The 18469-nt window shown below is 35.1% G+C and overlaps 2 protein-coding genes across 3 annotated transcripts in view; both read right to left on the bottom strand.

Moving 5' to 3' along the window:
* Positions 1-18469, bottom strand: part of LOC135837245 (serine protease Hayan-like) — a 37057-nt gene that overhangs the window by 3949 nt on the left and 14639 nt on the right. Inside the window, exons 1-2 of one of the 2 annotated variants that reach the window (XM_065352457.1) lie at positions 2115-2464; positions 1188-1248 (exon numbers count right to left, since the gene is read on the bottom strand). In XM_065352457.1, the coding sequence (XP_065208529.1) occupies positions 1188-1248; positions 2115-2160 (107 nt within the window). In that variant the 5' untranslated portion in view covers positions 2161-2464. Of the gene's footprint in view, positions 1-1187; positions 1249-2114; positions 2465-18469 lie in introns of those variants that run through there. The other variant, XM_065352458.1, reaches the window with a different exon arrangement.
* LOC135838202 (uncharacterized) lies at positions 2891-18405 on the bottom strand. Its single transcript, XM_065353833.1, has 18 exons — positions 18265-18405; positions 17323-17383; positions 16592-16705; positions 16317-16475; positions 16015-16232; positions 12291-12506; positions 11641-11793; positions 11349-11473; positions 11087-11242; positions 10826-10985; positions 10527-10736; positions 8327-8505; positions 5980-6049; positions 5121-5278; positions 4890-5002; positions 4548-4813; positions 4310-4473; positions 2891-3980 (listed from the first exon to the last, which is right to left on the bottom strand). Exons 1-18 carry the CDS (start codon positions 18308-18310, stop codon positions 3804-3806), a joined length of 2745 nt encoding a protein of 914 aa, XP_065209905.1. The 5' UTR covers positions 18311-18405; the 3' UTR covers positions 2891-3803.

Raw genomic sequence — 18469 nt, 5'->3', positions numbered from 1 at the left:
CGTGAAAACCAAGCTGACTCCCCTCCCCAGAATAACTGAAATTTGTATTTTAGGTACCTAATGTGGGAAATCCCAAAATGTGTTGTTTTTGGTCATTAGGTACTGATATGTTGATGCGAATTGTTCACTTGCATATACTAGCAATGAATTGAAACAACACACGAGTCCCCTCTTCCCCTTAATGATTCAATATCAATGGTCCTTTTGATAACGAGTTTTTTGTTATCAAAAGGACCATTCATATTGGCCATTAAGGGGAAGAGGGGACTCGTGTGTTATTTCAAACTCATTGCTAGTATGCAAGTGAACAGGGTACCATGGTCCATGGTATGTACTTGAAATACAAATTTCAGCTATTCTGGGTGGGGGGGGGGGTGCAACTTGGTTTTCATGGGAGCTGGCTAAAATCGTCATGAGAGCATATTTTACTCAAAAGAGGCCTTTTAGAGATGATGGAAGAACTCAAAATTTTGAAATTTGGAAACTTTTTCTTTGAATTAAGAGTTTTTCAAATTTTTGAAAATCGAAGGGCCCACCGCAGCCTGAATTTTTTGAAAATAGAAAAAATAAAAAATAGGGAATTATTTTATCACCAGAGGTCACCACTTTAGGGGGTGGGAGCGGAAAAAATCGTACATTTGTTTTGCCATGTATGTAGTTAAGGACCACCCTAAGAAGCATGCAAAAAAAACTCTGATTTTCATTTTTGGCTGTCTAATGTCTGTTCAAGTGTCGAATTTTTGATCAACTTTTTAATACCTATTCATTGTTTAAACAAATTTCTAAAAGTCAATTTGAACGCATTCAAACGATCCTTGAAATTCTTTGAGAACGGTTTAAGGTGATTAGAATATCGCTCCTCTAGGGTTGATAAAATGATCCAATTAACTTCATTCTTCTGTCAGTTTTATCAAAAAAGAGTCAGATTTGATGGTATTTCTTTTAACTACTCGTATGAAGGTGCTTATTTGAAATTTTTTGACGCAACAGCGTGTAGTTCTAGATTTACAAAAATTCACCTAACTTGAACTGCTAATAATTTGTTTTGTTTTTTTTTCTTTTACGTGCTGTTTCCAGATATCCAAGCTATGTACAAATTTTTTGTTGGACTGTTGGAGACGGAGAGTTCAAAAAATTCCTTCCTTGGTGTAAATGGAATGTTTGTTTCAAATTCCACTTGAACTTACTCTGGATTGTGATCAACTATCTCTCCTTTTTCTGGATTTGATGCACCTGACGTAAGTAGAACTGTAACAGTTACATAAATATAATTCACGTTCAATTTTCATTCAAGTAAAACCGGCTAACTTTTAAATGACCGAAACCATGGGGATGATTATCCCTTTTTCAGCCATTTGCTGTGGTTTTTTTTTGTTTTTGTTGGAAAAGAAACCCATTTTCGTCACCTATGAATTTCTCAGAAGTAGGGCCATCGAGAGCCAATGCGGCCACTGGGGAAATATAATTTGGCGCCCTACATAGGGACGAAACTATGCAGCTGGTTTTTGAGTGGGAGAGGGGGAAAGAAGTTTTACTGAAAGTTTCCGACTGATATAGGGGAAAAATGTCAATATTTCGATTGATATCATATTCATATGACTAGTACAAAATTTCATTATGTTTGTTTTTTGGGGGCTCAAACTTGATTTTTTTTCATTTTAAAACAAGAAAAAAATTACTTAATTTGATTTCGGGAGGGATGAAAAAAATGTTTTTTTTTTTTAGGAAGTTGATTTTGAAAAAAGAGGACATCCCAGATTAAAGCGAGGTCGAAAAATAATTGTCTAATTTCATAGCAACGGATGCACTGAATGGGCTCAAATTTGAAATGAATGTTTTTCAACACACTTGATGGATTTATCGATACGTTGAGTAGATTTCGAAAAAATGCGGTTTGAAAAAATATTGAATTTTTCGTAAAAAGTCCACTGAAAACTATATTCAACGTATCGACAAATCCATGCATGAGTTTTTCAAATTTGAGCCCATTCCATGCGTCTGGGGCTCTGGAATTTGGTATCGAGGTTTTGCAGGTTAACCGATATGTACTATATTATGCGGGTATTGCGAATATCCTTTTAGTGCTGAGTAAAATAAAACGTGTAAGTACTTACTAGTGAGGTAAATGTGCAAGCTGAATAAATGAGCATAAATGTACATGTTACTGTTTAACTTGATCACACAATACAGAAATGAAATCACTGTTTGTAAGTTGGGTATCTAACGGAAGCTTCGTTATTTCATAATGGGTATTATTTTTTCACATCGAATTCTTGATATGTACTTGTATAGAAATAAACGGGGAAAAATAATTTAACCGAATACTTTGATGCGCGAAAATATTGACACGTTGTTATCGTAAGACTAAGTAAGAACTATAAACACTGAACCTGCGTATAAGACAACCAACTCACGGCCACCTTGGCAAAATAACCTGAGTAACGCCAATTTATCCCGCTGGGTGATCTTGGCAGCGCTGTACTTCAATTTTGCAGGCAACAGGGAAAAGGGAGGGTTGTGTAGTCCGCGAGGTAACCCTGACTGCGCGCGCAGCCAGGAGTTCCTTCCGGACTACACAACCCTCCCTTTTCCCTGTTGCCTGCAAAATTGAAGTACAGCGCTGCCAAGATCACCCAGCAGGATAAATTGGCGTTACTCAGGTTAGTTTGCCAAGATGGCTGCCAGTTGGTTGTCTTATACGCAGGTCCAGTGTCTATAGAACTAACTAAAAGAGGGTGTGAGTGCGAGACCATGGCGAGCAGTGGATGGACATGAACAATAGAAGGTGCGCTATATTGACACACATGTCGGAACATTTTGCTCTAAGAGCGAGCAATCTCGTTCACTTGTTCGGAACGTAGTAAACTTAATTGCATATTGAGAAAGGGCCTTTTTAAGTTTTAGTCATTTATTTTCGATATTTTCTTTTTTCAATAAATAGGTACTATACATTTTATTAAAGCGTTGAAAACTTTTTTGATTTTTTTTTTTCAATTGAAAATGAAAATATGTATGATGCCCTTTCAAGTTTCAACCTTTTCTGTTTTTGGCCGGTTTTTAAAATCTGTATCGAACGTACATTGATGACATTTTTTTAGTTCCCATTTTCAATCATTTTTTTACATCTAATCCAATACTTCGAATATGAAAATAAAAATGAAGTAGGTATTTGGAATAATTTTGGATTTTAGAAGCAAAAAATGCTTCTATTGTGGATTTTAAAAAAATGATCAAAAACAGAAAAGGTAGAAGAGGCCTCCATTTTCATTTTCACTTGAAAAAAAACCGAAAAAGTTTTCCAATGCTTTAAGAATACTCTAAGTTCAAACTCTCGAGTGTTCATTAAGAAAAGAAAATAATGTATGTAATTAAATTATGAAAATGACAGAAGTTCCTTTTTCAAATTTTAATATAGGTATCTACTTCGAAAATGAAAATAAGAAACATAAACTTTCAGTCTTCAATTTCTTTTTTTATGCCTTTCAGTCTTCAGTGAAATGAAATTAATAAGTACTTAATGAACAGTTGTGTCAGTAAAAAATTTGAAAAAAGTAACACTACCATTTGACCTCCACTGCGATATGATTATTCTTTTCAATCGATTAATACGGTGACATGTCGCTTCTGATCAGAACGACATACAATGTCTTTGAAAAATTCAAATTGAAAAAGGTATATAATCTATTCTTCTATCACGGCATTGCACTACAAAACGTTCAAGTATGAATTTTCATCTCTTCTAAACAGCTCTTCAACATGCATAAATCGCAGCAGTCATATTCCTTATTACGAATTTGCCTCTATCAAGGCCAAATTATACTCTGGATCCAATCCAGATAGTGTGAAACTTTGGTATAAATTCTGGGCGTTTCGCTATTACCACAAATACCGGGGCCAACAGATGCCACTCCTATGATATTCCACATGCAAACTTGGCCGGGTATCCAAATCTGTAATGGTCCTTCTGATTGTGAGTCACCCTGTTTGAAAACGATTATCAAAAATTATTCTAATGTCCTCTCCTGCGATATTTCATCATGTAAGCTAAAATGGGGTAATTGCAAAAATGGGACAGTTGAGGGTAAATGCAAAAGTCAGTTTTCAAATTTTAGAATTGCAATTTTCTAAAAAAATTTGTGGACCGAATTGTACCAAAATTTTACCATTGACAGAGAATCACCTGAAGTATAAGTGGTACAAGTTTCAGATTCATCTGTGCAATAGTCTTCTCACAGCGCCCTCTCAAAGTGTCACTAATGGAATTTCGCTTTGCAATTACCCCACTTCACCTTATTTATGATTCAATTACCAGACACGTATCCCTGCCCTTGTATGTATCTCCAGCACAAATCATGTTGCTTGAATCGTAACCACGTGAGGCCCTGGTTGAATTGACTTCAAGTATATTTCCGCATTTCTGATGTTCCGATATATAAATAGTCGCTTTTAATAACCGATCGTTTTTTTGTTCGACTATGAAATGAAAATTAAATGTTACAATCTGCTACAATGGATGGGGAGAAGGTGCACCGAAATATTTTCCATACCTTTTTCGGTTGTACCCCAACCAGTGATTTTTGCTTTAGTATCAGCTGGAAAATCAGCAGTTGAAGTATACAGACAAGCTGGTCTTACATAAGGGCTGAATTCGACAGTAGTATTCAACTCGAAAAGTGAAATATCATTGTAGACTGATGGTGCCTTGTAATTGGGGTGGTCGTGAATTTTGACTATTCTGTACACTTTTGGTCTGGCGTCATCTGTTGTCGAAGACAGGGTTAAATCTCCCAGTAAAACCCATCGTGCCGGACCCCTATAAACAGAGGAAAATTAATTTTGAAAACATTCTTTTCTGATGCGAGATTTATTGGTTGAGAATGTCAACTTACACAGCTACAGTGCTGCTACAATGTGCAGCACTCATGACGAACTTTTCACTGATTAAACTGCCGCCGCACTCCCATATGACGCTTTCGTAGTCATTTCCATATCCAATGATAGCCTGTAGGCATTCGTGATACCAAACATTTTATTTTACTGGTATATTTTAATCTTGTTGAGGGTGAAACATTTAATAAACTGTGCATGACAAGCGTAGCGAAAATCGATCATTTATTTACCATATGAGGGTATTCTTTGGGTCTGGCCCAGATTCTTTCGGGCATTAACATATCCACACTAACGCAACGTTGCCGCCGGTAATAACGTCCCTTGTGCCCCGGTAATTTTGGAGGTCTCCATTGTTCCACGTATCTATATTTTCCATACTCTTCGCATTCTGAATTAGGAGTCATTTGATTAGATTAGATTACAAGAGTATCTTTAGAAAATCTGTTTTTTACTATACCTGGTTTTAACCCTTTGAGACACGAGAAGAATCTGACAGATGAAAATTGAAAAATTTCATTATAATGTAAATGGGAACGAAAGCAGATTACTAAAAAAAACAACTCGATGTTTACTCAAAATTTCATTTTGGACTTTCAGGAAATGCTCAAAATGGGCATTTTTTTCCATCTTGATTTCCGATGTAGAGATACGAAAATTTTTCGAAAAGTTTCTCTGGATAATCATAAAAACCAGAAATTTAAAAATTTTGAATAATATATGTAGGTAATTAGGTATTAACGTCAAAAACTTTTGTAACCAAAATCCAAAATTTTGAGAAAAAAATCAAAAATAATTTTCTGCTCAAGTTGTGATAGTTACAAAAATGGGAGTAACAATTTTTAAATTAAAAAAATTGTTTGTCAAAAATGAAGAGATGGACGGCGGGGAATTTTATTTGAAAATAAAATTATTTTGGAAATTGAGTTTCAAGGTCGTTCCAAGGCCTTCCCATACAATGAAGCGTTAGATTTTTCTCGGGTCTCAAAGGGTTAATATATTATTAGGAAATTAGATTCTAATTCTATAGATGAGATGAAGTTGGTTATGTACTATGTAATTATATGTAGTGTAAGTTTTTTTTTCACTCACTTTGTAAAGCTACTGCTGTGGAGTTCCTGGAACTAATGTTTGAGGAAATAACGTCTTGCCCACGAATGACCTGTAGTGAAGGAAACGAATGTATTACATTTTTTTTATACTCACAAGGAAATCTCTAAACTATTATTTCTTGAAAGAACAAAATTTCATCTGCTCGAATCAATTTTATGACTATTGGCGAATTTTTAAAAATTAAGTAGGTAAAAATGAATCGTATTTGGAGGTTTTTGTATATGTATGAAAAATATTTTTCAACACTTTGGAGTGGTAATCGCAGTCAATTCCAACGTGTACTACTAATAGTCGGGGGGCCGCTTAAGGATGAATTGCACCCCCTTCCGATCCTCCAGGACAGCTTTTTCCTTGAATGGGAAGTCCTAAGGAACATTTCTAGCCCTAGTCCCCCCCAACATGACCCTACTCACAAAATGGCGGCCATTTTAATTGACAGGTCAGCCGAAATCACAGATTTCGCGTTCCAACATCGGACTTGCACGAAATTTTTCAAACTGTACAAAGGTCGATCGAAAGAGCAGACAAAAATTCATCACCTGACAAAATTTCAAAGGCTAAAGTGTCTCTTTCGGTTTTAGGTGAATTTTTGAAAATCAAATTTAGGCCAAAAATGAGGGGAAAATCAAAATCTTACAAAATTGACCTAGAAAGCTGTTTGAGATATACCCTATTTTCGACCTGCCAATCGATTTTAAACTGTTTCAAATAATTTTGAGCAGGTCTGGAGCCTCCAGCGGATTTTTGAAACTAGAAATTCCCACAAAATTCATCAAAATATGGAGTTGGAAAGCCGAAATTTATTCTGCAAACTAATTTCAATACGCTACGAGAAGTCGACTGCAGGTGGATTTCAAGTCGTTTTGGAGTCTCCAGCAGATTTTTGAAACTTGGAATTTTTACACAATTTTGTCAAATGGAGTTGGAAATCTGAAATTCATTCTGCACAGTACGTGCTAGAGTTAATTCGGACAGATTTTGTGGCATTTCATAAAAAAATAAAGTTTCCAAAAAGGCGCCGGGTGCTCCAAAATGGATAGCAACTGCGTGCAATTCACTTCGGAATAATTCCAAAAATAGGGTGTCAACTGAATCTCATACTTCTACCTCAAATGGAGCCGAAAGGGTTAATTTTTTTGATTTTCAAATAAGAGTATGAAGTCGATGCACAAAAATATGTTTCAAACTGGAATAGGGGACCCTGTCCTAAGACGGTGCACTTTTTTCCCGAAGCCTGATACTTCTAATCTATCCAAACAAAATGGACAAAAATTTGATGAAAGTAACTCAGACTATCTACTACTTACCACCAAAATCTTAGGCCATTTGGTTTCAAACTCTTGTCTTAACCGCAAAAATTGTAAATAAGGTCAAATGTGCCGTCTAAGGAATGGGTAGGTGTTAAAATTGGAATGCATAGTAAATTTCGGTTTTATAACTCCATTTGATGAAATTTTGTAAATATTCCAAGTTTCAAAAATCTACTGGAGGCTCCAGTAATTTTTAAAAAGTCGCTGGAGACTGAAATTCACCTGCAGTCGACTTCGTAGCGCATTGAAATTAGTTTTCAAAATAAATTTCGGCTTTTCAACTCATTTGATGAATTTTGTAGGAATTTCTAGTTTCAAAAATCTGCTGGAGGCTCCAGAACTACTCTAAACGGACTGAAACAGTTTCCAATCGATTTGGTAGGTCGAAAATAGGGTATATCCCAAATTTCAGATTTCTAGGTCAATTTTGTAAAATTTTGATTTTCCCTTTATTTTTGACCTAAATTTGATTTTCAAAAATTCACCTAAAACCGAAAGAGACACCTTAGCCTTTGAAATTTTGTCAGGTGATAAATTTTTGTCTGCTCTTTCGATCTACCTTTGTAGGTACGGTTTGAAAAATTTTAAAAATCTTTTTGAGCAGCTGAAATTTTGGTCAAGAGGGTTTTAAGAAAAACATTTTCCAACTCGTCTGTATGTTATCATTTTTACGAATTTAATAGTTTTAATTCGATTTTTTTCGAGTCTGCTTCCATTTCGAGTTTACACTTAACGTGTTGTTTCTCTTACTTACCTAATTTCATTTAAAATCTCTTCTACCATCATTTATTTTCTTTTTTTTTACCATTGTACTTAGAATTTCTGAGTACTTCCTCAGTCACAGGATTTTTTAAAAAATTTTTAATGGCTCTTTTCAACTTTTGGATTTTCAGTGGGATAAGGGTACACGTTGATTTGTACGCGATACCACCTCTAGAGGTAACACGACTCGATGATGATGATATTTAAATGTATCTTTATGGAACTGTTATCGAATTAAGTACATAGGTACCTACTGGTGGTGGAGGTGGAGTGAATGCCGGGATAATATTTGTCACATTTTTTCCCAAAACATTGTCTCGAAACCCACGAGGCACAGCAATCGTACTATTAATTAGATCTGACACATTGGAACAATTGTAGTGAGTTACACAGATCTGTCCATTTTTACCGCAGTTATCTTGAAAAACTTCGTCTGAAATTTATAACATGTAATTTACCGGTTGTATCACTCAGAACAAAATTACACATAGTAGGTATGTAGATCCAACAACATGATGCATTTTAAATTAACATCCCGATTTACTGAATTGCAAAACCAGACATTTTTTTCCTCAAACTTTCTGCTCTCCGACACTTAGGCACCCAGCACACTTTGGACTTATCTTTGAGTTGACTGAGTTCGGTGACACATCCAAGGACTGTTATCGCCGCGCGTCGCGTCTCGCCCGCACGTATCAGTGAGCTCAATGTCTGTGTGGTTCGGATGTCTCAGGAGTCTGTCTTGATGCTTTGTCGAGTGTCTTCTAATCTCTTCCTGGGCTGTTGCCACTTGAAGATCGCAATGCGGAGTCTCGTTTGTTTTCACATTCGTACACGCCTACGATAGTGCGCAGTATATGATGTTTTGGCACCCTTGGATGACCTCAATATTGGACCTGCTGGCGCAGCCCCACAAGGCGATGCTGTACGTTCATATCGGTTTAGTCTTCAAAAAAATGAGGTCATTTGGAAAACTGTGATGGAAAGCTGAAATTTAGTAAACTGGTCCATTTTTATGTCCTAATCAAGGATCTGAGGTGTCCAGTCGTGTCCGGAGTGAGCGTTTTCCTAAATTATGAATCCTAGCCCCCCCCCCCCAAATTCAGCTTTTGGCATTTTTTTCCTCGAATATTGATCCTAGCTTAGAAAGGTGAAGATCATTTTTGATCTACAGAAAATTTCCTAGTACAAAATGACAATCTGATAATTGCTGTAACCCATAAGGGCCAAGGGGGTGGAGCTGTGTTTGTTTGAAGACTATGGGGGTTCCTTCAGAGTGATTATAATTTTTCGAAAACCGTTTCTCATGCTACTCGTAGTATCGAACGAGTGGATGTGCTCAGATGTGAATGTTGACCCTAGCCATAACTACCCCCTCCCCCAATCCCACTCTTAATGTCATTACTTTCACAATACGTATGAAATGAAAGTTGTCAATGGTGTTATAAAACAGGGTTGTTGCGGATCACGGAAATTTGATCCGAATCACGGATCACGAATCATTGAGAAATTTGTGATCCGGATCACGGATCACAGATCTTCCAGGAAATTGTGATCCGGATCACGAATCACGAATCACTCCAGAAAAAAGTGATCCGGATCAAATTTTACGGATCGTTTTTCGGATCATTTCAAGGAAATTGTACTGGTACTAAATTGGTTTTTTTAAATTGAAGATTGAACAAAAACGTGAAAAAACGAAATAGTCTCCATTTTATTTTCAAAAAATTTGCAATAACACATTATACAGGGGTGGGAAAAAGTCAGCCTCAGCTTAAAAATTTGCAGAAATTGAAAAATGAAATTTTTACATTTCAAAAATTTTTAGTTTTTTGTCAATAAATCAAAAACTAAGCATCCTAGAGAAAAACTAATGAGATCATGTCGATTGGAAATTTAATTCTCTACAATTTTGGTCATGTGTAATTTTTTCATAGGACGCTTCCTTTCGCCTCCAGATTGACTTTTATGAAACACAGTGTGCAAATTTTTCAAAAAATTATTTTCAAAAAGTTTTACTCGCGGTTTTTTGTCAAAAAATCAAAAACTAGGCATCCTAGCGAAAAACCAATGACATTACGTCGATTTTACCTACACCAATATCCAACAAATTGAGTTCAACTCCATTAATTTTTAATAAAATCGAATTTTCAAAGCAAAAACATGCAGCAATGCAGCATTACTGGTGAAAAAAAAGATCCGTGAAAAAATGATCTGCGGAAAATTTTGAATCGGATCATAGATCACGAATCCTTGTGGAATAATGATCCGGATCACAGATCACGATTCCTACTGCAGAAAATGATCCGGATCACGGATACAGATCACTCAAATGTGATCCGGATCATGATCCGGATCACGTAATGATCCGGATCACAACAACCCTGTTATAAAATAAAAATAAAAACGTTATATTTAACTAACCTACGTATTTTCCTGATTATTACAACTCACCCAATGAATTTATTTTTGAAGGTTCACTCATTATACTGTTAACTTCATCTCGCAGTCTTAGAATCCAATCGATATGATATGCCAAACCTGTAAACGCTGCTATAGAAGAGTTTGAGGCTTGCTTCACGCTAGCAATACCTCGAAGATGGTAAAATGGACCATCTCGAAGTAAAAAACCTGCTCCGCCATATCCTCGCGTTACACCATAACCTTGAAAATGATAATTTTCAATGAAATCGAATGATGAGTAGTTTGTCTTTTTTATGGGTATTTGTTGTAGTATCATAAATCAAACTTACCACCTTCTTTGCCAGTACAGAATTTATCGAAAGTTATATATGGCATAAAATCATCTGGCACGATGTTCCCGCAACGTTTCCGACTGATGAATGGTACATTGACAGTCGTTAAGTTTTCACTATACTCCCCTTCGTATTCGATCTTATCCCATCCTGAGACCTGAATTTCAAAATAAAGAAATCTGCCATAAAGCAATGAGCTACTAGTTACAAGAGCAAAACTAATGATAGACGATTACTTTTCCCAGGGTATCTTCTTCAGGATGCGTTATTGTACCTGCCTATCCAATCGATACAAGCTGGAAAAACTGTCCCACTTATATCGAGTTTTTCTTTCAGAATAAGTGCGACGATATCGGCTTGGTAGTAATATATGTTGCTGAAATCACCTTCTTCTGCAAATCGTATTTCTTTTATCTGAAATTATATTCAATGTATATGTATGCGCAATTTGGAAATTAATCTGCACCTGCTTATGTGTTGAAATATTCTACTGTCCAACTGTTTTGCAGATATCTCTCACCTTGAAGACTTTCTGATTGCGATTATCTTTTATGCAATAATTTCGGCTGAATTTACTGGTAACCACTTCATAATTTGTGGTGTTTGTGGTGGGTTTGTAATCATCGTCTTCGAAACAGTGTGCAGCTGAAAAGTATTTCTGAATTGGATCAACCTTTTCTCATTGTTTGCAATTTTCAATGCAAAAATTGAATTTTTTATGACCAAGTAAATTAATGCGTTCGCTTCGTATAATGTATGTTTGTGGGCATTCTAATTATATTGCAGCATTTTTCATGTCCCGACTCACTTACCTGATAAAACTATGTATGGACTTATGATCGTGCCGCCGCAAATGAGTTCTTTCTTTTCATTGTAGATTGCAACGTGCCAAGGAGATTCACTTATAGGTTCTTCAAGTCCGCCTTTAATTAATTTCTCGGGGTTCGTGTATGGTCGACCGCATTCTGCAAGTAAAATTCTCATTTTAAATAATATCCGTGCGTAAAAGTTAGCCATCGTGACAATGGCAGAGAAGAAATCTTGAATTTTTGTTAGTTGCTGAAGTTGATTTTTCAATTTTTAACTAAGTAAGTTTGGAACTTGGAAGGAGCAGAAGTTATTCTATTGGTATAAATTTTGCACACAGAGTAAATTAGAGATGTGAGCCTTGAAAAGGTTTGCATACTTACTAAAGTTGACCCCCCCCCCCCTCCTCCCGAAATAAATCGATTCTACAATTTTCTAGTCAACCCGCTGTGAGGTTTACACAACATGCTCTTTCGTTGAGTCAAAGTTCAGCTAAATCGAAGTTGATGGGTTGTGAAGGTTAAATGAATTTGGTGTAATTAGTTGGTGGTCATTAGTATCTTCTGTCATGCTCTAAGACGATGCCTTTAGCAAACCGTATTCATTATGATTTATGAATTAATTCAGTAAATAAATTATGCACCTATACACTTACCAGGAATGCAAGAGAACAATGTCTTATCCCATTTTCCATTCTCGTTACATGTAATTTCTCTGTAATCTGGAACAAAATCGCCGTATGTGTGCAATTCTTTGCAGACTGGACGTACTTTGCTCCCTGCTAATAGTGAATCTTCGTTGCATGGAATATTCCTACCTCTGCGATTGCATTTCATATCAACATTCACCGGATTCAGTTTTTCGCATTTCTCTATGGAAGTACATAAGGACAATGTAGATCGATCGATTATTTTTACGAGTAGTAAGTATGCGTAGCGCGTTATTGGTCTTGGTCTGTTGTGAGAGAAGTAATAATTTTATTTTACCTTAACCTTCTCTTGAACTAGCCAACCGCTTGTTATATGTGACCCCGCCTGACAAAATCAACCATTTCGACAAAATTTCAAAAAAAAATTTTTTTTCAAAAATCTGATCTTTCAACCCTTAAGAATCATTTTAAACGTCATTATTTTGGACACTTTTTTTGTCGAAATGGTCGATTTTGTCAGGCGGGGTCACATATAGGTACATAAGTATATGTATTGGACATAATATGAGAATCAATCATTAACCCTCTGAGGTTCATTCAGTGAAATGATAAAAATTTTGTCGTTTAAAGGTAATACTAATTCCGAAAATTTATTTGAAATTTCATAGTTTGAAGACTGTGCCAAATTATGAAAATTTACTCGTATGTACAATAAGTATCTTAATTTGAAGGTGATGTGGAATTTTGGAAACTGATGTGAAATTTTATAATGCAAGAACAATGCGAACTCTGAAAAACAGTTTGTGTTTTAGAGGCAATAAGAGTTCTGAAAAATGATTTAAAAGTTCAAATCTAATTTGAAGACTATGCAAACTCTGAAAAGAACAATTTGAAATTTCACAATTTAGAGGCAAAAGGCAATCACAAATTAATCTAAAATTTTATCATTTGGAAGATACGCAAATTCTGAAAAACAATTTCAAAATGCCATAATTTGAAGGAAATGCAAGTTCTAAAAATGATTTAAAATGTGTTGTACTTTGAACGCAATGTGAGTACCTACTGAAAATTAAATGAAAATTTCACAAATATTTTTTGGGGTTCAGGGGTTCCCAAAGTTGTAAATAAAAAATAATTTTTGGAACCACTGAGTATTATTTTCAAAAACTTTTTTGGGTGAAATATCTGTTTGAACTGGATAAACGTTATGCGAAGTGATTTTCCTATTTTCGACCCTCGGGGGCGGAAATTGGGGGGTTTTATTTTTGGAAAATTTTGGAACCACCATTTTGAACCTACCCCTTTGAGCCCCCCTAAAAGATTTTTACAGTTTATTAGTATCTGAAAGACCTCCATCCTACCGAATTTTGAGGTCAATAAAATTTTCCGCTGGTACTCAAAAATCCAATTTTCCATTTTTTCGCAACTTCGAAATTTTGGGAACCCCTGGAAAACTATAGAAACCCACGATTTGCGCCAAACGTAACGTTTTGAGGTACACGGAAAAAAAAATTATGGATAATTTTTACTATTTCATACAGTAACCGGATCCCATTCAAAAATATTGCGATTTTTACTATGAGATTTAGTAAATTTTACTATGAGATTAGTAAATTTTACTATGAGATTAGTAAATTTTACTATGAGAGTAATAAATTTTACCTAATTCTATAGTAAAATGTATTTTTTGGCTGAGTAAAAATCACTATTATTTTTGGATTGGATCCGGTTACTATACTGAAATAGTAATTTTTATTGTTTTTTTTTTTTCAGTGTATGTATTCAATTATCTTGATGAAAAAGTCTAATTAAGCTCCCTGTGTATTCGTAATTGTGAACCATTTTTCATCTAGATATTCGAATATATACCTCAAAACATTACGTTTGGCGCATATCGTAGGTTTCTAGCTTTCCAGAAATTCCCAAAATATCGAAGTTACGAAAAATTGGAAAATTGGATTCTTGAGTATCAGCGGAAAATTTTATTGAGCTCAAAATTCGGTAGGATGGAGGTCTTTCAGATACTAATAAACTGTAAAAATCTTTTAGGGTGGCTCAAAGGGGTAGGTTCAAAATGGTGGTTCCAAAATTTTCCAAAAATAAACCCCCCCCCCCATTTCTACCCCCCGAGGGTCGAAAATAGGAAAATCACCTCGCATAACGTTTATCGAGTTCAAACAGATATTTTACCCTAAAAAAGTTGTTGAAAATAATACTCAGTGGTTCCAAAAATTATTTTTTTATTTACAACTGTGGGAACCCCTGGAGCCCAAAAAATGGTCATTTTGGGTTAACTAACCACGGATTCGTATTTGGGACATTTATTACAACATTTTAAGAGTGGTCGAGTCGATAACTGGCCTGGGGCCAAAAAGTGGCCTTATCGGGACTCCTCCTTTGATTTGAAATTTTGTAATTTAAAGACAAGGAAATTCAGGAATATGATTTAATGTTTGTCATTTAGAGGCTAAAAATTGATCAAAAATTTCAATTTGATGGAAATGAGAATTCTGGAAAATGATTTACAATTTTTTAATTTTTGGGCAATCAATGTGAATTCTGATGATTGATTAAAAACTTTGTACTTTGGAGTTTGGAGGCAATAAGAATTCTGAAAATTGATTTGAAATTTTGTACATAATTTGTAAACAATGTTAATTTTCAAAAGTGATTTAAAGCTTCGTAATTTAGAGGCAATGTGAATTCTGTAAAATGATTGAATAAAATTTAGTTCTCAGACCAAAACCAATATGTTTTGCATTTTACAAAGCTATCATTCATTGATGTTTTATTATTACATATTTATTATCACTGTGGCTATGATTGAATGATCTATGCATTATGTAAGGGTAGAGGCACCAAATATGGACCACTTTTTTTTGGAGGATTGTCACTTGAAAACTATAGGGGGTAGAAACCTCCACAAAGGCTTGAAATGAAGTTCCATCCTTCCACTAACACAGTACAAAACTTCAGGAGTGAAGGTCAACTTTAAGTATGTTTTTTTTTTATTGTTGAGTGACAAGTGTCAAAATGACAGTTCAAAATTTTGGAACCCTAATATGGACCACCTAAAGAATTTCAAAATAAACATATCATTTTTACGTTTCAAAACGTCATAAGTATTTATCTGTAGAAATGAACAAAAAAAGTATTTCAAGCATTTTCCTTTTCAGCGGCTGGGAAGAAATTATAAAAATGAATAAAAAAAATCAATATCACAGGTGGTCCATATTAGCGCACCCCATTAAAAAACACTTTGCAACAAAAATTTCTGTTCATACCCTCATTTTTAGCAAAACCTGATCACTCCAGCAGAAACTACGTCCTTTTTGATATTATAAACGTCAATAACATTTAGAAAATTACACCACGTAAGTAGGTATATATTTTAATGAAAGTTGAAAAACACACTTAAAAAAATTTTCAGTGTCTCAACACAGTTTTTTGTAAATTTCTCAGTGAGTTTTGACTTTACAGTTGTAATTTTTGTCTCATTCGTTTTTTTTAAAATGAGAAATACATTGGAAAACATTTTTTCTTGACAGATTGCGCTAATTACCAATGAGAACGGGCGCTGGTCCATATTGCGGACTGGTCCATAATTGGTGCACTTACCCTTACTCGTAATAGTGGTTGAAGCTGAAGCTCTCAAAAGCCAGAACAACGCATGGTATTGTTTATGATTAAATGATTTCGAGTCTGTCATATGTGGGAATATGTTACTTACTGAAACAGCTGTTCTCAAATGGAGGCAACCATTTATTTCTGTGGCAAATAGAATATGAATGGTTTTTTTCCAGAAAATAACCCGGCTTGCACGTGGTTGTGGCACTAGTGAATTTAGGAACATATCCTTCTTGGGCATCACAAGATTTTGATGAAGTTTCGTTGCAATCATAAGTTATGACTTTATTGAGAGATGGCGGAAGCTTAGGGCACGAATCGCTGTGTGAGAAATATAGTTTTCCATTTGAAAAAATACCAATGAGTGAATAGTAAAATCATTGTTTAGCCTCATTCAATACCTACCCAGCATCTCGTTTACTTCTGTTTGATTCACGAATAAGAGTCTTATTACATGCATGTGCTGTTTCATCTGAACCATCGATGCACTGTTTAAGGCCATCGCATAAGTATTCCTTACTAATGCAAGCTCCGTAACCACACTGAAACTTTCGATCATTGCATCTAAAAATGAGGAGAATCATTTTTTTCAATTGAACAATTCAGATACATTTTTTTCAAAGCCTAGATTCTATAAAGTTATTCAATCTCAATAAAGCCTAATTAATTTTTGTACTAACGATATATTCCCACACTGATCGCGTGTCTCATCTGAGTTGTCATAACAGTCTGGTATTCCATCGCAAACAAATATCCTTGCTAAGTAATGTCCATCATCGCAACGGAAATCCTGGCTGTGGGCATTAAAATTAAAATCATCCACCAATGAGGGGTTTTAGCAAAAGGCATAGGTATTGAACAAAGTAACTTTTTGAACTCTCTGACTTTTCTTGAATTTCTCGAAGAAGCATACAAAAAAAACTCTGATTTGCATTTTTGGCTGTTCAATGTCTGTTCAAGTGTCCAAATTTGATCAACTTTTCAATATTCATTAATTCATAATTGAAACAAATTTCTAAAAGAAAATTAGAACGCATTTAAACGATCCTTGAAATTTTTCGAGAACTGTTTAAGGTGATATTCTATCACTCTCCTGGGTTGATAAAATAAGCCAATCAACTTCATTCTGTTTTCATTTTGATCTAGAAAGAGTCAGATTTGATGCTGTTTCTTTTACTTATGATGGTGCTTATTTGAAATTTTTTGACGCAACAGCGTGTGGTTCTAGATTCACAAAAATTCACTCAACTCGAACTGCTAATAATTTTGTTTTTTTTTTTTCTTTTACACGCTGTTTCCAGATATCCAAGCTATGTACAAATTTTTGGTTGGACTGTTGGAGACGGAGAGTTCAAAAAATTCTTTCCTTGGTGTAAATGGAATGTTTGTTTCAAATTCCATTCGAACCTACTCTGGATTGTGATCAGCTACCTCTCGTTTCTCTGGAGTTGATGCACCTGATGTAAGTAGAACTGTAACAGTTACATAAACATAATTCACGTTCAATTTTCATATGTAAAACCGGTCAACTTTTAAATGGCCGAAACCATGGGTATAATTATCCTTTATTCAGCCATTTGCTGTTTTTTTGTTTTTTGTTGGAAAAGAAACCCATTTTCGTCACCTGTGAATTTCTCAGAGGTAGGGCCAGAGAGCCAATGCGGGCCCGGGGTAAATATAATTTGACCCTCTATATAGGGACGAAGTTATGCAGTTGGTTTTTGAGAGGGGGGGGGGGGGAAGAAGGGCAACGAAGTTTCATTGAAAGTTTCTGACTGATAAGTATAGGGGGAAAATGTCAATATTGCCGATTGATATCATATTCATATGACTTGTACACAATTTCATTATGTTTGTTTTTTTGGGGGCCCAAACTTGATTTTTTTTATTTCAAAACAAGAAAAACAAATTTATTTCGGGTGGGGTGAAAAAAATGTTTTTTTTTTTAGGAAGTTTGTTTTGAAAAAAAGAGGACAACCCAAATTGAAGCGAGGTCGAAAAATTGTCAAATTTCATAGCACCGGATGCACTGAATGGGCTCAAATTTGAAATGAATGTTTTTCAAGATACTTGATAGAAACCTATGCATGGATTTATCGATACGTTGGGTAGATTTTGAAAAAATGTGGTTTGAAAAAATATTGAATTTTTCGTAAAAAGTCCACTGAAAACTATATTCAACGTATCTTCGACAAATCCATGCATGACTTTTTCAAATTTGAGCCTATTCCATGCGTTTGGGGCTCTGGAATTTGGTATCGAGGTTTTGCAGGTTAACCGATATGTAGGTACTATATCATGCAGGTATTGCGAATATCCTCTTAGTGCTGAGTAAAATAAAACGTGTACTTACTAGTGAGGTAAATGTGCAAGTTGAATAAATGAGCATAAATGTACATGTTACTGTTTAACTTGATCACACAATACAGAAATGAAACCACTGTTTGTAAATTGGGTATCTAATGGAAGCTACATTATTTCATAATGGTTTTTTTTTCACATCGAATTCTTGATATGTACCTACTTGTATCAATTACCATTTGACCTCCGCCGCGATA

Source organism: Planococcus citri, chromosome 2, assembly GCF_950023065.1.
Source record: "Planococcus citri chromosome 2, ihPlaCitr1.1, whole genome shotgun sequence".
NCBI lineage: Eukaryota > Metazoa > Arthropoda > Insecta > Hemiptera > Pseudococcidae > Planococcus > Planococcus citri.
The sequence above is the reverse complement of the archived record's forward strand: the minus strand, read 5'-3'. Positions and strand labels throughout refer to the sequence as shown.